This window comes from Bombina bombina, chromosome 11 (assembly GCF_027579735.1).
Source record: "Bombina bombina isolate aBomBom1 chromosome 11, aBomBom1.pri, whole genome shotgun sequence".
Lineage (NCBI taxonomy): Eukaryota > Metazoa > Chordata > Amphibia > Anura > Bombinatoridae > Bombina > Bombina bombina.
The window spans coordinates 1423329-1447546 of record NC_069509.1 but is presented as its reverse complement, the minus strand read 5'-3'; the positions used below and the strand labels follow the sequence as shown (position 1 = coordinate 1447546).

The following is a 24218-nucleotide window of genomic DNA, read 5'->3' as shown; positions in this document are numbered from 1 at the left end:
TTGTACCATTACCTCTGCTGATACGTTTCAGTACTGGTTTAGCTGTCTGCTATATACTCTTGTACCATTACCTTTGCTGATATGTTTCAGTACTGGTTTAGCTGTCTGTTATATACTCTTGTACCATTACCTCTGCTGATATGTTTCAGTACTGGTTTAGCTGTCTGCTATATACTCTTGTACCATTACCTCTGCTGATATGTTTCAGTACTGGTTTGACTGTCTGCTATATACTCTTGTACCATTACCTCTGCTTATATGTTTCAGTACTGGTTTGACTGTCTGCTATTTACTCTTGTACCATTACCTCTGCTGATATGTTTCAGTACTGGTTTAGCTGTTTGCTATATACTCTTGTACCATTACCTCTGCTGATACGTTTCAGTACAGGTTTAGCTGTCTGCTATATACTTTTGTACCATTACCTCTGCTGATATGTTTCAGTACTGGTTTAGCTGTCTGCTATATACTCTTGTACAATTACCTCTGCTGATACGTTTCAGTACTGGTTTAGCTGTCTGCTATATACTCTTGTACCATTACCTCTGCTGATATGTTTCAGTACTGGTTTAGTTGTCTGCTATATACTCTTGTACCATTAGCTCTGCTGATATGTTTCAGTACTGGTTTGGCTGTCTGCTATATACTCTTGTACCATTACCTCTGCTGATATGTTTCAGTACTGGTTTAGCTGTCTGCTATATACTCCTCTACCATTACCTCTGCTGATATGTTTCAGTACTGGTTTAGCTGTCTGCTATATACTCTTGTACCATTACCTCTGCTGATATGTTTCAGTACTGGTTTAGCTGTCTGCTATATACTCTTGTACCATTACCTCTGCTGATACGTTTCAGTACTGGTTTAGCTGTCTGCTATATACTCTTGTACCATTACCTCTGCTGATACGTTTCAGTACTGGATTAGCTGTCTGCTATATACTCTTGTACCATTACCTCTGCTGATATGTTTCAGTACTGGTTTAGCTGTCTGCTATATACTCTTGTACAATTACCTCTGCTGATACGTTTCAGTACTGGTTTAGCTGTCTGCTATATACTCTTGTACCATTACCTCTGCTGATATGTTTCAGTACTGGTTTAGTTGTCTGCTATATACTCTTGTACCATTAGCTCTGCTGATATGTTTCAGTACTGGTTTGGCTGTCTGCTATATACTCTTGTACCATTACTTCTGCTGATACGTTTCAGTACTGGTTTAGCTGTCTGCTATATACTCTTGTACCATTACCTCTGCTGATATGTTTCAGTACTGGTTTAGCTGTCTGCTATATACTCTTGTACCATTACCTCTGCTGATATGTTTCAGTACTGGTTTAGCTGTCTGCTATATACTCTTGTACCATTACCTCTGCTGATATGTTTCAGTACTGGTTTAGCTGTCTGCTATATACTCCTCTACCATTACCTCTGCTGATATGTTTCAGTACTGGTTTAGCTGTCTGCTATATACTCTTGTACCATTACCTCTGCTGATACGTTTCAGTACTGGTTTAGCTGTCTGCTATATACTCTTGTACCATTACCTCTGCTGATACGTTTCAGTACAGGTTTAGCTGTCTGCTATATACTCTTGTACCATTACCTCTGCTGATATGTTTCAGTACTGATTTAGCTGTCTGCTATATAATCTTGTACCATTACCTCTGCTGATATGTTTCAGTACTGGTTTAGCTGTCTGCTATATACTCTTGTACCATTACCTCTGCTGATATGTTTCAGTACTGGTTTAGCTGTCTGCTATATACCCTTGTACCATTACCTCTGCTGATATGTTTCATTAATGGTTTAGCTGTCTGCTATATACTCCTGTACCATTACCTCTGCTGATATGTTTCAGTACTGGTTTAGCTGTCTGCTATATACTCTTGTACCATTACCTCTGCTGATACGTTTCAGTACAGGTTTAGCTGTCTGCTATATACTCTTGTACCATTACCTCTGCTGATACGTTTCAGTACTGGTTTAGCTGTCTGCTATATACTCTTGTACCATTACCTCTGCTGATATGTTTCAGTACTGGTTTGACTGTCTGCTATATGTGTATGGGTGTCTTTAAGGTAATTACATAGAGACAACAAGGACAGAAAGATCAGGGGTTCATATAGCACTCATTCTCACTAAGGTAAGTATGAAAAGTAAAGTTGTTATATATTTATATATACAGTGTGTGTATGTGTGTGTGTGTATATATATATATATATATATATATATATATATATATATATATATATATATATATATATATATATATATATATATACACACACACCTTGAGTCAGTTGCTTAGTGTTCCTTATAGGTTTGTTTGAGTTTGAAACATATCTTAGTATTTCTTTACATGTCTTGACATAATTGGGGATAAAACCCCACCCCCAAATCGCCCTGTGTTTTTAATTTTTTTGTTTGGAAGCTATATGCAGCACTTGTTATATCACTGCTTATTCATTGCATTAGCACTGTTTCTTACTCTCTCAAGCCTGCTATATATAGGAGCATAGATATAAAATTGCAAACTATTTATATATTTTTTTTGTTCTTTTGCAACTGTCTCACTGAACCTAACTCAGATGTTACCATAGAAACTAAGCTGCTTGAATATATATCTACAAAAAGTCAAGTGTGATTATTGTTAAATGCTGATGTGATGGCTCAGTTATGTGGCTGTTGGTTTAATATTTTCTTTGAGTATAAATGCTATCACTGTTAATAAATTCCAGTCTAAATGCAGAGGCGATTTCTGCAGCAATGAAAGATTGTATTGCTTCAGCCATAGAGAAGGCTATGTCTGCTATTCCACCTTCAAATAAACGTTAAAGGGCTTTGCATTATGTTCTTAAATCTAGTAAATGTTGTACTGACCGACAGCATACTGATGTATCTTCTACTGATGGGGGTTCTTCTGGTACAGAGGATCTTACATCAGAGACAGAGATTGACAAATCTTTTTTTATTTCATTTTTTTTTATTTAAAATTGAATATATTTGTTCTCTTTTTAAGGAAGTATTATTTACTTTAGGGATTGAGGAGCCTAAAACTCCTGATGATAGACCTAGTAATCATTTAAATTCTGTATTTAAGACTACTGTTATTACTCCTAAAGTATTTCCTATTCCAGATGCTATCTCTGATCTCATTGCTAAAGAATGGTCTAAGCCTGGTTCTTCTTTTAACCCTACTTCTAGGTTTAAAAACTTGTATCCTTTACCTGTTGCTAATTTGGAATTTTGGGAAACGGTCCCTAAAGTTGATGGGGCTATTTTCACTCTTGCCAAAGGTACTACCATTCCTATAGAGGACATCACTTCTTTTTAAACCCTTTAGATAGAAAACTTGAATCTTACCTTGGAAGGGGATATTGGCTATATTCTTAGACCAGTTATATCTGTTGCTGCTGCCTCTAAATTTTGTTTGGACAGTTTAGCTCAGCAGTTGTCTTTAGACCCAGAATTATCTAACATTATTCTCTTTACCATGCAAATCATTTTGTTTGCAATGCTATCTTTTGATGTTGTGAAACTTAACATCAAATCTTTGTCTTTAGCTATTCTTACTTCAAGAGCTTTTTTTTCACAAAGAGTTCTAGGTGCTCTTCTATCTGTAAACAGAGAGCAGGGTATTGCAGTGTTTTCTTATTTTGACGATATCTTGGTACTAGCTTCATCTTTTCATTTAGCAGAATCTCACACTAAACAACTTCTGTTGTTTCTTCAAAGACATGTTTGGAGGATCAATTTACCAAAGAGTTTCTTGATTCCTCAGACGAAAGTCACCTTTTTAGGTTTCCAGATAGTTTCAATATCCATGACTCTATCCCTAATAGAAAAGAGACGTGTGAGATTGGTATCAGCTTGTCGGAACCTTCAGTCTCTATCATTCCCTTCAGTGGTTACGTGCATGGAAGTTTTAGGTCTCATGATTGCAGCATCGGACGCGATCCCTTTTGCTCATTTTCATATGAGACCTCTACAGCCTTGCATGTTGCACTAATGGTGCAGGGATTATACTCGGATATCACAACTGATAAACTTAAATACCAAAACTCAACTCTCTCTGACTTGGTGTTTAAACCATCACCTTATTGTTCAAGGGGCCTCCTTTGTTCGTCCTACCTGGACTGTGATCACATCAGAAGCAAGTCTCACAGGTTGGGGAGCTGTCTGGGGGTCTCTGACAGCACAAGGAGTTTAGAATCCTCGAGAGGCGAGGTTACCAATCTATATCTTAGAACTCTGTGCTATTTTCAGAGCTCTTCTGGCTTGGCCTCTATTAAAGAGAGAATTGTATATTCAGTTTCTAACAGACAATGTCACAACAGTGGCATATGTCAATCATCAAGGGGGACTCTCAGTCCCCTAGCAATGAAAGAAGTATCTCTAATACTTTCTTGGGTGGAATCCAACTCTTGTCTAATCACTGCGATTTATATACCAGGTGTAGACCATTGGGAAGCGGGTTATCTCTGCCATCAGACTTTACATCCGGGGTGTGGTCTCTCCATCCAGATGTATTCTATCAGATTGTGCAGATGTGGGGTCTTCCAGACATAGATCTGATGGCCTCTCATCTAAACAAGAATTTTCCCAGATATCTCTCCAGGTCCAGGGATCCTCAGGTGGAATTGATAGATGCTCTAGCAGTTACATGGTTTTACTAACCTGGTTAAATGTTTCCACCTCTGGTTCTTCTTCCAAGAGTGATCTCAAAGATCATAATGGAACAATCTTATGTGTTTCTGATAGCACCAGCATAGCCTCACAGGTTCTGGTATGCGGCCCTTTTCCAAATGTCCAGTGGCCAACCTTGGTCACTTCCTCTAAGACCAGACTTTCTGTCTCAAGGCCAGTTTGTCCATCCAGATCTCAAATCTCTAAATTTGAATGCATGGAAATTGAACGCTTGGTCCTTAGTCATAGAGGTTTCTCTGACTCTGTGATTAACACTATGATACAGGCTCATAAGCCTATTTCAAGGAAAATGTATCACAAGATTTTGAAAACCTATATTTCATGGTGTTCCACTCATGATTATTCTTGGCATTCTTTTACAATTCCTAGGGTTCTACAGTTTTTTTCAGGATGGTTTGGATAAGGGTTTGTCTGCCAATACTTGGAAAGGACAAATCTCTGATCTTTCTGTTTTATTTCGCAGAAAGATTGCTAATATTCCTAATCACTGTTTTGTTCAGGCTTTGACTCGTATCAAACCTGTTATTAAATATCTATCTCCTTCTTGGAGTCTAAATTTGGTATTGAAGATTTTACAGGCTCCTCCTTTTGAGCCTATGCATTCTCTGGATATTAAATTACTTTCTTGGAAAGTGTTATTTATTTTGGCTATCTCTTCTGCTAGAAGAGTTTCTGAATTGTCTGCTCTCTTGTGAGTTTCCTTATCTGATTTTTCACCAAGATAATGCTGTTTTGTGGACTTCGTTTAAAAGTTTGCCTAAAGTTGTGAATTCTAACATCAATAGGGAAATTATTGTGTCCTAATTCTATGGATACTCTTGAAAGGTCTTTACATTCTTTGGATGAGGTAAGAGCTTTGAAATATTATGTTGATGCTACTAAAGATTTCAGAAAGACTTTTAGTCTATTTGTTATATTTTCTGATTCCAGAAACAGTCTGAAAGCCTCTGCCATTTCTTTGGTATCTTTTTTGAAACTTCTGATTCACAAAGCTTATTTGGAGACGGGACAGTATCCGCCGCAGAGAATTACAGCTCATTCTACTAGATCAGTTGCCACATCTTGGGCTTTCAATAATGAAGCTTCAGTTGACCAAATCTGCAAAGCAGCCACTTGGTCTTCTTTGCATACCTTTACTAAATTTACCATTTCTATGTTTTTGCTTTTTCGGAAGCAGCTTTTGGTAAAAAAAGGTTTTTCAGGCAGCTGTCTGTTTGATTCTAGTGTCTATGATTTAAGTTTTTTGAATTTTTAAGAAAACTTAATTTTTTTGGATTTAATTTCGCAGCGAAAATAGCTGTTTTTATTTTAAACCCCCTCCCCCTTGTAGTTACTCATGGACTTCCACATTTTGGGTATTATATCTCATCTGCAACTAGCCCTTGGACTCTCGCCACCTATATGAAAGAAAACATAATTTATGTAAGAACTTACCTGATAAATTAATTTTTTTCATGATGGCGAGAGTCCACGAGACCCACCCATTTTTGGGGGTTATGATTTTTTGTATAAAACACGTTATTTATCCTGTTCTCATTTTTTATGCTTTTACTCCTTATACATCTCACTAACTTGAATATACGTTAAACTGAGGTATGAGTGAGGTGGGAGGTGTATTTATAGGTATTTGAGGTTTGGGAAACTTTGCCCCCTCCTGGTAGGAATATATATCCCATCAGTAACTAGCTTGTGGACTCTTGTCACTATTAAATAAATGAATTAATCAGGTAAGTTCTTACATAAATGATATTTTTTATTAAACTTGCCAATTCTCCATCCTGTTACTGTTCTCCTTTCACATTCCCAATCTCATTGTAGCTTTTTATCTTTCCACATCCAGATCTTTATTACAGGAGCTTCAGGTTGTGGAATCCATTTATTTAGATGAACTTGTGGTGTCTCACGGTGAGAGGTGAGTGATGGGGACTTGCGTGTCAGAGGTGAGCGACGGGAACGTGCGTGTCAGAGGTGAGCGACGGGAACGTGCGTGTCAAGTGGGTTTAAGGATTGCTCTTCTAGCAGACCATAGAGATCCATAGAGGGTTACATTAGTGCTCCGTTCCGTTATTAAAGGGACAGTCTACTCCTTTGTATTGTTTATATTATAAAATGTTTATGTGCTGTAAAAATACCTGTCCCTAACCGGCCTCAGCAGAGGTGATAAGATAAGGAAGTGCACAAGCCTGACTCTGCTGCATATCTGTCCTTAACCGGCCTCAGAAGAGGTGATAACATAAGGAAGTTAGGTAGTGACGAATGTCATGCATTGATCCATACTTTTTTCTGCTCCACCGAAGACCTCGGGGAGTTTGGAGCTCTAAGATTCCAATAATTTTTTAGGGAAGTCTCTCATCCGAAATCTTTGAATCATCTTGTCAAGCTGTTTTTCCTTATTACCCTCTTCAGTGTTGTTCCTTACTACCCTTAGTAGTTGTGATTTGGGCAGAGATATCATAATTGAAGGTGGGTGGCAACTGGTGAAGTGTAATAGTGAGTTCCTGTCGGCCCTTTTGCGAAACAATGTGGAATGCAGTTTACCTAGATGTTTGTGTAGACGGATGTCTAGGAAGTCTATTTGTTCCTTATCGTAATGCATCTTGAATTGTAGTGCTCCGTTTGCCTGATTCAGGTTTTTATTTAAATTCTTTTTATTGAATCTGTATTTTGAGTACAACAATTATATATCAAGCAATAATTACAGAATATCACATCTCGAATATCTGAAGCAGTTTTACAGACTCAAAATTTTTTTTGTAGTGTACCAAGTTAAACAGGGTATGAGTTAAAATATAAATAAAGATTTAAAGATATTTTAAACTTTCCATTCAGTCTCAAGACAAAAGCGGTCTAGTATATGAGAGTTATTAGGATGGCAATTTATTTGCTCCAAAGGACTGGTCTTAGAATATCCTCCCACTTAGTAGCTAATTAAGGGTTATGTCTCCTATAATCGTCCCAGATAGCTTGTAACATAATAAAACATTCTGTATTGCCCTTTTTAAAAGCTGAGTACTCTTCAAGTTCTAGCAGTTCCGTAACCTTATCTCTCCACATTGCCAGAGACGGAACATCCTTTGACTTCCACATTTTAGCTATTAACATTTTGCAACTATTAGTAAATATTCTGAATAGTGGAATAAGGTGTTTAAAGGGTAGGTGGGTAGATTTGTTAAGTAACCAAACTAGAGGATCGTGGGGTAGAGTCACCTGTAGGATACGTTCTGCCTCTTGAATTATCTCATACCAGTAGTGGTTTAATCGGGAACACCACCACCACATATGTCCCATCCCACTCCCAACATGACCACATCTCCAGCATTTGTTACTAACTTTAGGGTATAATCTATGTAATTTTCAGGGTGTTAGGTACCAGCAGTGTAAAATTTTATAGTTAGTTTCAAGTATTGATGCCGCGGATGAGGCTCTTTTCGTATTTATAAATATATTAGACGCTGTTTGTGGGAGGATAATAATTCCCAACTCTCTTTCCCACATTTCAATAGAGTATGGTAAGTTGCCCGGGGGTGGTTGAACAATAATTTTATATATGGCGGAAAGAGAGTGCCTTACAGGGGTGTTGGATAGGTATAGTTTCTCTAAGTTGGTGGGTGGGCGGGCGGACCATGTTGTTTCTATGTTTATGGGTGCATATGTAGTGATGTAGTCTCCTGTAGGAGTACCAGTTTCTCGTCCAGTCCTGTCCCCTTTCTATGAGTTGATCTTGAGTGCAAATAGATTCATTAGTCGTTGCATGATAGATAAAAATATCTTTCATCGTCTGGTCTGTTAAGTTTAGATAGGCTCGGGGAGGTATAGAGAAATCGGGGTTGTAGCATAGTGATGTCAAGGGGCTCGGGTTGGATGACAGGCATGGGTAGTGTTTGGTGGCCGAGTCCCATTGAGAGACCGTTTCTTTAGTAATGGGGTTAGTTATTGATTTAGTTATCTCGTGTAGGTCTGGTCTCCAGCATAGACTGGCTAATGGGAAGTCAGGTGACATATCGCTTTCTAATCGCACCCATCTCCTCTGAGTCATCCCCACCCTCCAGTCCAGTATTTTCTGTAGGTGGATGGATTTTCTATAGATTTCTAGATTTGGCAAACCAAGTCCGCCTTGTGGTCTCGGGAGAAGCATGGTGTTTTTGTTGATTCTTGATGGCTTTCTTTGCCACACGAAAGAACTAATTAAGTTTTGTATCTGGGGAAGATATTTAGGGGGTAGGGGGATTGGTAGTGCTTCCATAATATAGAGAAGCCTAGGGAAGATATTCATTTTTATGGTGTTTATGCGGCCCCACCAGGATAATGTCCTGGAGCTCCAGGATGATAAGTCGCTCATTAGTGTAGTTTTGATTGGAAGATAATTAACCTGATAGATCTTGGTGTAGGAGTCCGGTAAGTATATACCTAGATATTTCATTGCACCCCTACACCACCTATACGGGCAACTATTCTTGATTGATTCCACTGCATTTTCTGCAAGGTTGAAACCCATTACCTCAGATTTGCCTTGATTAATTAGGAAGTTTGTTAGATTATGAAAGGTGGAAAACTCTTCTAACAGCGGCGGAATTGATTTCTCGGGGTTAGTTAGGGTAAAGAGGATATCATCCGCGAATAAAGATAACTTGTATACTTCTTGCCCTATTGTTACACCTGTTATTTCTACATTGTTCCTGATCTTAGTGGCCAGGGTTTCAATAAAAAGGGCAAAGAGCAAGGGGGAGAGGGGGCATCCCTGGCGTGTGCCATTTTTAATTTCTAGGGGAGGTGAGAGGGTGCCATTAACTGATATTCGGGCGTTGAGACGTGTATATAGGGCAAATATGCGGTTTAAGGTAGTGGGACCAAAGCCAAAGGCCCCCAGTGAAGCTCTTAAGAATGACCAATTGACACGGTCGAATGCCTTTTCGGCATCTGTTGAGATCAGCGTAGCTGGGGTATTTTTATTTGTGATGTGCCAAATTAGGTGTATATTTCTAACTGTATTGTCCCTTGCCTCACAGCCAGGGACAAAACCTACCTTGTCGTTGTGTATGAGGTCAGGGAGGAATCTATTTATACGGTTAGCTATTATTTTTGCGAAAATCTTTAAGTCTGTATTAATAAGCGAGATAGGGCGATAATTTGCTATTTGATCTGGAGGCTTGTTTGGCTTGGGGATAACCGAGATATGTGCTTGGAGTGAGGACGGGGGAAAGTCTTCATTTTCGTCAATACTTCTATAATAACGTAATAGATATGGGGTCAATAATTCCTTAAATTGCAAATAGTAGGCGTTTCCATAACCGTCTGGTCCTGGGGCTTTACCCCTGGGGAGGGAGGAGATAACCGTGAGTATCTCCTCTTCTGTATATTGGGCATCTAACTCGTCTCGTTGTTCTGTAGAGAGTTTGGGGAGATTAAGGTTAGACAGTTTGAAATTGCATCTGGATTAGGGTCATCTAAGTTGTGTCTTATATTATATAGGTCGTTATAGTAGTCCCTAAAAGCTAACGCTATGTCGGTAGTATTTTCTTTCACGTCACCCGTAGTCCCCCGCACCATCATTATATGTTGTTTATTTGTTCTTCTCTTCAGTTGCCGTGCCAGCATTCTCCCCTGTTTATTAGCCCCCTCATAGTAAACCTTCTTGAGGTATAGAGCCCTGTTTTTAGCTTCAGTACCTATGAGGAGGCGAAGCTAGCTCCTTTTATGTGTTATGCTGTCTAGCAGTGATGTATTGGTAGGATAGATATTTTGTAGGTCTTGTAGCTTGCCTACAAAAGGGAATTAAGGTATGTGTTCTGTTGCTTGCGCTTAGCAGCTTTAAGGGCCATCATTTCTCCTCTAATAACGCATTTATGGGCATTCCAGATATTTTGTATGTTTGTGTCTTGGGTATCGTTATGTTTGAAGTACTCAACTAGTGATTTTTGTACTTGTGCATAGACCAGGGGATCTCTAAGAAGGGTTTCTTCAATCCTCCAATTAGCAGCAGAGGGGGGCAGGGAGGGCCATTGGAACTGACAACTGATTTTGGCATGGTCAGACCAGGTTATGGGGTAGATATTAGTGGAAGTGACGTGATAAATTAGTGACGTCTGTAAAGAAATAATCTATCCTTGTATATAGTTGATGGGGGTTAGAATAAAAGGTGTAATCTTTCCCAACTGGGTGTTGAAGTCTCCAAGTGTCATGTATGGCTAGTTGGGCGAGAGATTGTTTGTTTAATATGCCTTAGCGTCTTAGAAGGCACTGAGGATGTGCCTGTGGAGCAATCAATTAAGGGGTCAAAAGCTAAATTAAAGTCTCCGTCCAAAATCAGGCTGCCTCTAGAGACCTCTAGTATTTTCCTGCACAGGTGGTGAAAAAAGGGGGCAGGGTCGGTATTTGGGGCATATATGTTTACGAGAGTTATGGGTTTTTGGTATAGGAAACCTACCAAGATTATATACCTTCCTTCTTTATCTTTATGAGTAGAAGACAGGCGGATAGGTAGTCGTTTATTTATAAGAATCCCCACTCCATTATGTTTTGTGGCATGGGAAGAGAGCTATATCTCGCCAAATTTTTTTCAAGCTACTTCTGGGTTCAGATCCCCTTTTAAAGTGGGTTTCTTGCAGAAAGAGGATATCCCCGTTACTTTTTTTGTAGTCCCTAAGGGCCATTGACCTCTTTTGTGGGCTATTAAGTCCCTTCGTATTGTGGGAAATAAACTTAATATTCAACATCGAGTTTGCCATTTAAACATATGAGAAAACGCTTGGGAGCAAATTATTATAGCTTTATCAATTCTTTGTCTTTGCCTATGGACTTCGTCTGAGACTGAACTAGACCACTGAATATTGAACGTGACAACACAACAAAAATGAACATAATTAAACAAACAATAATGTTTATCAAACAGAACATTTGTAAGAAGTGTACCAAACATTCTATAATACGCCTTACTAGGGGGGGTGAAATACAGCCTAACTTTCTCTCTTGTAGCTAAGAATCATATAATTTAGATTACAGAATAGACAATAGGTATATTGTATTATATATTTTCCTCCGGAGGAGATTATATTGTTAAAGAGGCGTGGGGCGGAAGAAGTCCCGTCCAACAGAAAATTTTCTCTTACCATTATGCCGTTTCCTTACTATCTTATGATGTAGGAGGGGAGTGGCTTCTCCATGGGGGGTCATGTGCTCTATGTAATTATTAGCGCATGTTACAAGGAAGATCTCAGGGTAGTGACTGTTAAGTATACTGTTAGATCTTATAACGTCTTTTGTTATAGTTTGTGAGTGTATACTATGTGAGCTAGATTAGCTCTAAGGAGTGTCCTACACCAGGTCTAGCATGAGGATATCCTATGCTATGTTACTTCTATGCCTTATGGGCGTGGAGGATATGGCAGAATATCTCCTTCTTATCATCGCCAATATTTCTAGACTATTGCATGACGGTTACTTGGAATGGCTATTATTGATAGGTTGTATAGATTAATATGGTGTGGATAATGATTCATGGTAACGGCATTTCACTGGTATAATTCGTTATAAACATAACAACTTGAACAAAACATTAAAACATGCAGAGATCATATAACATTACTTAATACAAACATATATATTATGTTATGTTACCAGAACATGTCCCTCTGTATTCCATCAACGATCTAGGCTCCTTTAAAACTGTGGGAGACCAACCTAACAGGAAAACAATAGAAAGGAGGGAATAAAACGAATTCCCAACATAACATAACAGTTAGAGTCAGGATCATAGTTTCCCTGGAGGTCAGTCTCTAGTTCAGATTCAGGGAAACGAGCTGGTAAGTACGGGGTGAATTGTTGCCCACAGATGTATCATCTCATGTGGGCAATGAGTTTGCTTCTGGGTGGTGAGGTCCTGTCCTCCTCCTCTTTGGTTGGACTCTGTGCCATAACTGCCTTTGGTCTCTTGAATGCGATGGGTCAGGTTCCTCAGTTGCTGCTAAGGGGCTAAGTACCTTTTCGTTTGGTGGGGTAAACTTGAGGTTGAGGGACTTGGATAGCTGATCGAGGTCAGTAAAGTCCTTATATATGATCTGGGATCCGTTATGATTTATTATTAGACTGAACGGGAAACCCCATCTTTATCTGATGTGATGTTCCTGTAAAATGCTTGTGATGTACTTGATCTCTTTTCTTCTTTGGGTCGTATAAGGGCTAAGGTCTTGGTAAACCTGCAATGAGTGGCCTTCATATGTGATAGATTGACGAGTTCTAGCTGCCTGCCAAATAGCATCTTTTGTGGTAAATCGCAGGAATCTGATTATCGCATCTCGTGGCGGTAATGGAGTTCTGGGTGGAGGGCGCAACGCTCTGTGAGCCTTGTCTATGTCCTCATTTGATGGAGGTGGGGAGTTAGGGAGAAGGTGTTGAAAAAATCCTTTAAGATAAGCTTTTAACTGCTCCTGTGGGACACCTTCAGGGATACCACGAATTCGCACGTTATTTCTGCGTCCCCGGTTGTCCAGATCCTCCACTTTGTCTTGGAGCGAATGGAGCATAGAGTCCTGGATAGAAATTTGTTGGGTATTAGAGCTGACAAGGTTGTTCAGGGTTTCTTGGCCCTCTTCTAGATATTCAATCCGTCCACCCATCTCATTGAGGTCTTTCTTTAAATCTCTTAGTTCTTCTTTAATAAAAGATTTTAGTGATTCCAAATCAGTCTTTGAGGGCAGTGATGCCAGCTTTACCTGTATGGCCTGTAAGGGGTCTTGCTGTGAGTTACGTGGCTCTTGGGGACTAGGTCCTCCGGGCATATCGGCACTTCCCTGGGATGAAGCTTGGGTGGAATCTGTAGCTTGAAAAAAAGCAGAGACTGAGGGAGTCTGCTGTGACAGTTTTGCAGATTTGTCTGGCCGTTGCCCTTTCTTTGGGGTCATTATGTTGCCCTGTAAGCTGCATAGGGGTTAGTTACAGGCTGGTTAAGTCCGCTTCTCCCTGTGTCTAATGTGCCTAGAAACAATTGTGAAGGGACCTTGTAAGACCCGAACAGAAGATGGTACATAAAATGTGGGAGTTATTTTAAATGCACCTTAATAGATGTTGGGCTGGCAGTAGCAGGTATAGGACCGGGCCTCTTATGTTAATATTGTCTGATTGGTGACCCCGGTAATTATAAATAGACTTTGCACAGTTATTCGTTATGGGTCTGTCTCGTGAAGTGACTGCAGTGGGCACCCCTGATAGTGTAGACACCTTTTCTTTCTGCCGCCGTTGCAGAGTCGTTTATCCACGTGGGGAACAGGTGCGGCCTAATGGGGTAGAGCCGCAGCAGGCAGTCAGGAGATTACGTCTTACCCAAGCGTCCACCTCGTGTCCACACCAGTGTTAATCTGTGTCTTTATACCAGCATGCCGATATCCTGGCCGTGGACACTGGGGTGAGTAGGCGACTGGGCCCCCTGCAGCTGTACAAAGGCGGTATTCTCCGGTGAGGTTAGTGAATCCTCAAATCGCCTCCAATATTGTATATCCTAAGGTCAGGGAAAACAATCCGCCTAGCTTACTGTAGCCCTCCGGGGTCCTTATATGTTTGTTAGGGCTGACCTTTGTCCATCTAGGTTGAGTGAGAGAGTCGGCTGACACGGAGCTTCTCTAAAATGCGGCCATGTCCCAGCACGGCTTGGCTCCGCCCCCGATTCAGGTTTTTAAACCATTTTTTTAGATCTTCCGAGGAACCTGACCAAAGTAGGAGCAGATCTTGTGTGTGTGTGTATATATATATATGTGTATATGTGTGTGTGTGTGTGTGTGTATATATATATATATATATATATATATATATATATATATATATATATATATATATATATATATATATATATATATATATATATATATATATATATATATATATATATATATATATATATATATATATATATATATATATATATATCTATATCCCTCAGTTTACGCCGGGGTTAGGTTCCAGAAGGAATGGTTGTAAATTGAAACCCAGTTTATAATGTAAGTCAATGGGAAGTGAGGGAGATAGGTTCCAGACCCCTCTCAGAATTGTCATAAGTGACACTTAATACATTATTTTTAAAGCTTTGAAATGAAGACTTTAAATGCTAAACAGCATTATAAACCTAATAAAATAATCACACAACACAGACTTCACTTGCATTTTTCTGCAAACAGTTCTTTCTATGCATTCTAATCTGGACTGATTTATAGACAGGAAGATCTTGTTCCTTTGAAATCTGCTCGATAGCTCAGGTCTGGTTAAACTGATTAATTTCAGCTTGCTTGGCTTTGCTGCAACACAAGCGGACAGCTCCACCTACTGGCTATTTTAATAAATGCACTGCTTCTCAATGCTTTTCAATAGCAGTCACATGACTGGAAAAAAGGTTGTTATTCTGAAACGGTGTAAATTGAACTGTTGTAAAACGAGGGCCACCTATATATATATATATTTATATATATATATATATATATATATATATATATATATATATATATATATAATATATTCTTGAAAAAGATGATTTTCTCATTTTTCAATAATCCAGTTTCAAACTAGGCCATATACAAGTTGGCGTACGATGGGGCCACATTGGACCCCATCGCCATCCCTGTCAGCTGAAGATAGAACAACTGTTCAAATCTGAAATAGTTAGTTGTAAGGCAAATCTCAAGGAGATAGAGTAAGATCTCCGGGGGTGGACCTATATATGGGAACCTAGATAGATGGAAGGCAATCGCTCGCAAACCCTCAGTATGGGGGATCACCGTATACAGGCTTGTTATGTCTAAGGTAACAAGCAGCACATTCTCATCTACTGGTCCCATCCCTGCCAATAGACCCAGTAAGGTAGCTGAGTCTTTTAAGTAAGAAGCCGTGTGTTGGACAAGAGGTTGTAGAAAAGAGTCTACAAATATTGCTAAAGGCTGTTGCAAGGAGCCAATAGCCAAAACTATCAGTCTTTCCGGAGGTTGTTGTAGTTGTTTGTGTATTTTTGGTAGCATATAGGACACTGGAGTCCATAGATGGGTAGTGGTTAAAAATATGCTTGTATCCTTGTCAATAAAGCCTTGTTCATATGTCAATGCGATGTATCGGTCAATCTGTTTGTATACCATAGTTGTATCGTGGTATAGCAATCTATAGGTCCTGTCGTCAGACTGTTGAGATAATATCTCATCCCTATAATCGCAGTAATTCAGCAGAACAATTGCCCCTCTCTTGTCCGCTTCACGGATGATAATAGTTTTATTGTCAGCGAGTGTTTTCATCGTATTCCATTCCACCTTTGAAAAATTATTGTAAGTGTCAAATTGATGTTGTTTGACCGTCTCATTCAGATCCTCAAGCATTAACCTAGAAAAAGTATTAATACTGGCATTTGTAAATTGGGGAGTATAGGTTGACTTTTTATTAACAAAAAAATTGTATGGAATTTGTCTTTCAAAGATAGTTGTCATCTCTGGCGATAAAAGTGTAGCTTCTGTCTTTCCTGAGTTGAAAGTTGCCACAGGTACACCCGCTTTTCCCTATAGTCCCCAATTACTGCCTCTAATTTTTTGTTTTTAAAGTCAATTAAGTCAGACTCATATCGGTCTACTTTGTCCTGTAACTTCTTGAGCCAATCTTCACTAGTATCAGCGTAGGCGTGTCAGATTGGACAATTCATTTGTAGAGATCTCCGTTTTAATCAAGGCCAGTAGTTGAGCAACCTCCTAAATAACTAAACCATTTGTTTTCTATATTGCACCAGCATTCGCAAAATGCTGGATTGTTCCTCCCAATAGTCGGTACATTTTTTATGGGGAAACCCCTTGGGATATAACCCCTCCTATGATATTCAGAGAGGTAGGTACCGTGTAAGGTAAGGTCCTTTTTTCCTTTTGTTTCAATTTCAGAAGGTGTGTATATATGAATGACGTAACAAGCCTATATACTGTGATCCCCCATACTGAGGGTTTGCATCCTGTGATCCCCCATCTATCTAGGTTCCCATATATAGGTCCACCCCCGGAGATCTTACTCTATCTCCTTGAGATTTGCCTTACAACCAAATATTTCAGATTTGAACAGTTGTTCTATCTTCAGCTGACAGGGACGGCGATGGGGTCCAATGGGACCCCATCGTACACCAACTTGTATATGGCCTGGTTTGAAACTGGATTATTGAAAAATGAGAAAATCATCTTTTTCAAGATAGATAGATAGATAGATAGAGATAGATATATTTATATATATATATATAATCTCTATCTATCTTGAAAAAGATGTAGGATCTGCTCCTACTTTGGTCAGGTTCCTCGGAAGATCTAAAAAAAATGGTTTGAAAACCTGAATCGGGCAAACAGAGCACTACAATTCAAGATGCATTACGATAAGGAACAAATAGGCTTCCTAGACGTCCGTCTATACAAACATCTAGGTAAACTGCATTCCACATTGTTTTGCAAAGGGACCTACAGGAACTCGCTATTACATTTCACCAGTGGCCACCCACCTGCAATTATGAGATCTCTGCCCAAATTGCAACTATTAAGGGTAGTAAGGAGCAACACTGAAGAGGGCAATAAGGAAAAACAGCTTGACGAGATGATTCAAAGATTTCGGATGAGAGACTTCCCTAAAAAAATTATTGGAATCTTAGAGCTCCAAACTCCCAGAGGTCTTCTGTGGAGCAGAAAAAAGTATGGATCAATGCATGACATTCGTCACTACCTACACTGGTGACAAAAATTCCTTTCCCGGAGGTGGTTAAAAAACATTGGGACATCGTTACCACTGATAAGTCCCTTCCACTTACCCAGCTAATAGCTCCACGGATCGGTTACCGCCGATCAAGATCATTGAGAGATTTTCTTATCAAAACGGACCCTATTAAATGTTGCCAACAAACCACCTGGTTGGATATTAAAAAACCAGGTGTGTTTCGATGTCTTGGCTGTGTCACCTGCAGTGGACTCATTACGGGTCCATCCTTCACTCACCCCCATAGACGTCGGGTATATAAACACAAATATCGCCTTACATGTACTTCGACCTACATTGTGTATTTATTACACTGCATTTGTGGTCTGTTCTATGTGGGCAAGACTTCTGACAATCTCCGGACCAGAATGGCGAATCATCGCTCGGCCATCCGGACAGCTTTAAAACACGGGTGCTCTGAACAACCGGTGATTCTGCATTTTTTGGAATGCCAACACAAAGTTACAGACTTGAAATACACCATTATTGACCACGTCCCCCCTATGGCTAGGGGGGGTTATCGGAATAAACTTTTGCTACAGAGAGAGGCCAGGTGGACTTTCAGATTGGAAACCATTACGCCTAAGGGACTTAATGTACATCTAGACTGGCAGGCTTTTCTCTAATGATACAACTATATGAACTTCTTTTCCAAATGTTTTACAATGAGAGTCATTATCCGTTCGGCTGATTACTTTATGCATTCACTGATGTGATTTTGGTTCACTCCAAACTGCACACATCAAACCCTTCATTATCCTTTATAATGTTTAAATGTGCTTCATATTTGCTCTATGGGGACACAGCCTTTTATATATGTAGTTATTTTACATTACTTTATGCCCAACTACCAATATATATATATCTTTATAGATGGTCTTATCTAGTAAAATATAGACGTGAAATTGGGGTTATGATACTATCTTGATGACTCTTTTGAAATGCATTACTTACTTCTTATTCCGCTCTATTCCCTTTTTCTTTCTGGTGTGCTAGACTGTGACATTTCCGTTTGTGCAATATTCTGTCGGCTTAGTTTGCTGACAGTTTCCTTGGCAACAATGTAGCTGCCGGATATATACAAATTGCTCACACGCATTCTGACAAGACTACACATTTGTTTCCTGTTCTGATACATTCCTATGCTGCCGTCTTTACCGCATTGTTTTAAATTTTCTGCCTGTCTGAGGACGAGCTTTTGTGGCTCGAAAACATTCACACATTAAAGTGGGATATATACCAAGACCTTTGGAGTGCGCTTTTCTTCTAGAATATGCTTTGTTTTTTGCTGCACCGAAGGCTTTACTTATAATTGTCAGGAGTGCACTTTGCCTTTTATATATAAGTTTTTTTGCCAAAATTTTTTGCCACTTCAAACCCGGTGAGTGCCAGCTTTTGTTGGAGGCCTATGAAATATGTTGCTGAGCACCCCGGGCATAAGTATCGTGAGTGCTAAACTGCTGTGTATTGATTTTATATATATATATATATATTGTGATACAAAGCAAAAGAGTATTGTAGGCTGATGTAGTAAAAAACAGTTCTTTATTCATCCAAAAAATGGTATTATTCATCTATTTGTCAATAATAAGTTACATATTTATTGGCTACACTAGGAGGCGCCCTTTCTGTGCTTTTGTTTTTCTGATGTAGTAAAAAACAGTTCTTTATTCATCCAAAAAATGGTAAAAAGACCAAGGAGGTCTACAGCAAACAGATTACAACACACTCAGCAGTGAGCATTGAAATGCTGACATGTTTCGGCATGGGGCAGTAATCGTAGCTATTCAATACACCTGCACTAAAAGTATTTAAAAGCAGTGCTCAATGTCTATTGGTCAATAAATGATCCAATCAAATATATGAAGTTGGGGGTGTGTTGCTGTCTACACTTATGTGGACCAACTAAGCAGTTATTCACCTTAAAATAAATATTAACTAGAATTTGCCAATGTGTGTTAACAAGTTAACATGTGCTTGAATATATATATATATATATTGCTGAGTGTGTTTGTGTGTTGTAATCTGTTTGCTTTAGACCTCCTTGGTCTTTTTACCATTTTTTGGATGAAGAAAGAACTGTTATTTACTACATCAGCCTACAATACTCTTTTTCCTTTGTATTATATATATATATATAAAATTACACACACACCTTATGGAAACTAAATAAGTGAATGCATATGGGTAAATATAGGTAGATAATACACAGATAAACACATAAATGAATAGTAATCGCTTGTGTTAAAGGAACCATGTCCCCACAATTTATCACAGATATCTATCTGTTCATTTAGTGGCATACTAACATATGTATATCAAATGTATGCAGTAGAAAAATACAATATCCTACCTTATCAGGTTTTGTGCGATTTTTAGAATTTTCTAAAGCAATAAAGTTTACCTGAGCATATCCATATATGAAATATTTTGACTGAAACATGGACTGAAGTGAAGTATGTTACATTATCAAAAATAAATTTTAAACTTTTAAATTTTAGACCTTTTTGAATACTAAACTAAGCATGGAAATGCAAACAATGCCCCAAAAATGGGGGTGGAGTCAAATTCCCAAAAGGCTAGATAATATCTTTGAAAAAATGAGAACATGTATATTTTATATTAGTTTAAGATAGGATGGTCATGTACATATATCCCATTATATGATCACAATATAGTATCACTGGAGAAGATATCGTGTAGTGTACCTTTAAGGAATGGATATTACAATGTCTGTAAAGAATAATGTTAATGTGGTATTCCAGTATAGGAGAGAGAGAATGTCTAGGCATACTTATTTCCAGTAGTTAATCAGATTATATTCTGAATTTAAACCTGTAGGAATTCTTGTTTTTAATTTAAAGATCCAAAACATCTCTCTCTTTCCTAAGATCTTGTTTTTGTCACCACCTCTAGGGGCTGATCTAATTTGTTCAATTATTTGCCATTTTAGAGTATCTATTCTTCTTTGGTGGACTCTACTAAAGTGTTTGACTAAAGGGGTACTGGCCTCGCCCTTTGTGATTGTCGACAAATGGTTCCTCATGCGAGTGTTGGCATCATTTGTCGTCAATCCTACATACTGAAGGTGGCATTCAATGCAAGTGATGACATATATGGTGTAAGACGATGTGCAATTAACACATTTGTCAATTTAATATGTTTCACCAGTGACTGATGAAACAAACTTGTCTAAAAAGATTCCGAAATCACAAGGTCTGCATTTAGTTCTCTCACACCTATACGTTCCTCTGTGTGTTAGCCAGGAACCTTATCACAAGGTCTGCATTTAGTTCTCTCACACCTATACGTTCCTCTGTGTGTTAGCCAGGAACCTTATCACAAGGTCGGCATTTAGTTCTCACACCTATACGTTCCTCTGTGTGTTAGCCAGGAACCTTATCACAAGGTCTGCATTTAGTTCTCTCACACCTATACGTTCCTCTGTGTGTTAGCCAGGAACCTTATCACAAGGTCGGCATTTAGTTCTCTCACACCTATACGTTCCTCTGTGTGTTAGCCAGGAACCTTATCACAAGGTCTGCATTTAGTTCTCTCACACCTATACGTTCCTCTGTGTGTTAGCCAGGAACCTTATCACAAGGTCTACATTTAGTTCTCTCACACCTATACGTTCCTCTGTGTGTTAGCCAGGAACCTTATCACAAGGTCGGCATTTAGTTCTCTCACACCTATACGTTCCTCTGTGTGTTAGCCAGGAACCTTATCACAAGGTCTGCATTTAGTTCTCTCACACCTATACGTTCCTCTGTGTGTTAGCCAGGAACCTTATCACAAGGTCTGCATTTAGTTCTCACACCTATACGTTCCTCTGTGTGTTAGCCAGGAACCTTATCACAAGGTCGGCATTTAGTTCTCTCACATCTATACGTTCCTCTGTGTGTTAGCCAGGAACCTTATCACAAGGTCTGCATTTAGTTCTCTCACACCTATACGTTCCTCTGTGTGTTAGCCAGGAACCTTATCACAAGGTCGGCATTTAGTTCTCTCACACCTATACGTTCCTCTGTGTGTTAGCCAGGAACCTTATCACAAGGTCGGCATTTAGTTCTCTCACACCTATACGTTCCTCTGTGTGTTAGCCAGGAACCTTATCACAAGGTCTGCATTTAGTTCTCTCACATCTATACGTTCCTCTGTGTGTTAGCCAGGAACCTTATCACAAGGTCGGCATTTAGTTCTCTCACATCTATACGTTCCTCTGTGTGTTAGCCAGGAACCTTATCACAAGGTCTGCATTTAGTTCTCTCACACCTATACGTTCCTCTGTGTGTTAGCCAGGAACCTTATCACAAGGTCTGCATTTAGTTCTCTCACACCTATACGTTCCTCTGTGTGTTAGCCAGGAACCTTATCACAAGGTCTGCATTTAGTTCTCTCACATCTATACGTTCCTCTGTGTGTTAGCCAGGAACCTTATCACAAGGTCTGCATTTAGTTCTCTCACATCTATACGTTCCTCTGTGTGTTAGCCAGGAACCTTATCACAAGGTCTGCATTTAGTTCTCTCACATCTATACGTTCCTCTTTGTGTTAGCCAGGAACCTTATCACAAGGTCGGCATTTAGTTCTCTCACATCTATACGTTCCTCTGTGTGTTAGCCAGGAACCTTATCACAAGGTCGGCATTTAGTTCTCTCACACCTATACGTTCCTCTGTGTGTTAGCCAGGAACCTTATCACAAGGTCTGCATTTAGTTCTCTCACACCTATACGTTCCTCTGTGTGTTAGCCAGGAACCTTATCACAAGGTCGGCATTTAGTTCTCTCACATCTATACGTTCCTCTGTGTGTTAGCCAGGAACCTTATCACAAGGTCTGCATTTAGTTCTCTCACATCTATACGTTCCTCTGTGTGTTAGCCAGGAACCTTATCACAAGGTCTGCATTTAGTTCTCTCACATCTATACGTTCCTCTGTGTGTTAGCCAGGAACCTTATCACAAGGTCTGCATTTAGTTCTCTCACATCTATACGTTCCTCTGTGTGTTAGCCAGGAACCTTATCACAAGGTCGGCATTTAGTTCTCTCACACCTATACGTTCCTCTGTGTGTTAGCCAGGAACCTTATCACAAGGTCGGCATTTAGTTCTCTCACATCTATACGTTCCTCTGTGTGTTAGCCAGGAACCTTATCACAAGGTCGGCATTTAGTTCTCTCACATCTATACGTTCCTCTGTGTGTTAGCCAGGAACCTTATCACAAGGTCGGCATTTAGTTCTCTCACACCTATACGTTCCTCTGTGTGTTAGCCAGGAACCTTTGTTTGATGGTGATTCTATGGGTAATTCGGAAGGGGATAGAACTAATGTTTTACATTTCCTGTAGGAACAGCATAAACCATTATTTACACACTGATCCAACTTAGTGTCAGCAGCTAAGAGTCTGAAATGTTTTTTAACAATATAGTCTGTACTATAGTCAGTTACAAAGGTGACTTTAGGGGATGCACTGTTTTCCTTATTTTTATTGGCCAGGAGTCTATCCCTGTCAATCAGATCCACTTGTCGCTGTGCTCTATCTACAATGTGTTTGCAATACCCTCTCTGTTGTAGGCGTTTTCTCATTGCCTTGCTTTGTGTTTTGTAGGTAATTCCTCTTTACCCTTATTAGTTAAACTTTCGCCACTGCGAAGGGAACATGCTTAGGGTGGCAACTAGTAGCGTGTAAAAGGGAATTTTTGGTGATCGGTTTCCTATAGATGTCACATATAATTCTTCCCTCATCGCTTATTTCCAAGGTGAGATCTAGAAAATGAATAAGTTCTCTCATGTGTTTCTGATATAAACCTCAGTCCTACATTATCATTTAAGAGTTCAAGTAACTCTTTAAGGTCAAGGTCAGATCCTTTCCATATAAGTATAAAGTCATCAATATAGCGTTTAAAAAACGGGCATTGTTTGCATTTCCATGCTTAGTTAAGTATTCAAAAAGGTCTAAAATTTAAAGTTTAAAATTTATTTTTGATAATGTAACATACTTCACTTCAGTCCATGTTTCAGTCGAAATATTTCATATATGGATATGCTCAGGTAAACTTTATTGCTTTAGAAAATTCTAAAAATCGCACAAAACCTGATAAGGTAGGATATTGTATTTTTCTACTGCATACATTTGATATACATATGTTAGTATGCCACTAAATGAACAGATAGATATCTGTGATAAATTGTGGGGACATGGTTCCTTTAACACAAGCGATTACTATTCATTTATGTGTTTATCTGTGTATTATCTACCTATATTTACCCATATGCATTCACTTATTTAGTTTCCATAAGGTGTGTGTGTATATATATATATATTCAAGCACATGTTAACTTGTTAACACACATTGGCAAATTCTAGTTAATATTTATTTTAAGGTGAATAACTGCTTAGTTGGTCCACATAAGTGTAGACAGCAACACACCCCCAACTTTATATATTTGATTGGATCATTTATTGACCAATAGACATTGAGCACTGCTTTTAAATACTTTTAGTGCAGGTGTATTGAATAGCTACGATTACTGCCCCATGCCGAAACATGTCAGCATTTCAATGCTCACTGCTGAGTGTGTTGTAATCTGTTTGCTGTAGACCTCCTTGGTCTTTTTACCATTTTTTGGATGAATAAAGAACTGTTTTTTACTACATCAGAAAAACAAAAGCACAGAAAGGGCGCCTCCTAGTGTAGCCAATAAATATGTAACTTATTATTGACAAATAGATGAATAATACTCAGAGTATAGCGGCAAAGGTAATGCCGAG

At 39.0% G+C, this 24218-nt stretch overlaps 1 protein-coding gene across 1 annotated transcript in view; it reads left to right on the top strand.

Moving 5' to 3' along the window:
• RNF25 (ring finger protein 25) overlaps nt 1–24218 on the top strand; it is a 179623-nt gene that overhangs the window by 24051 nt on the left and 131354 nt on the right. Inside the window, exon 2 of the mRNA XM_053695153.1 lies at nt 6550–6621. Within this exon, the coding sequence (XP_053551128.1) occupies nt 6550–6621 (72 nt within the window). The remainder of the gene's footprint in view (nt 1–6549; nt 6622–24218) is intronic.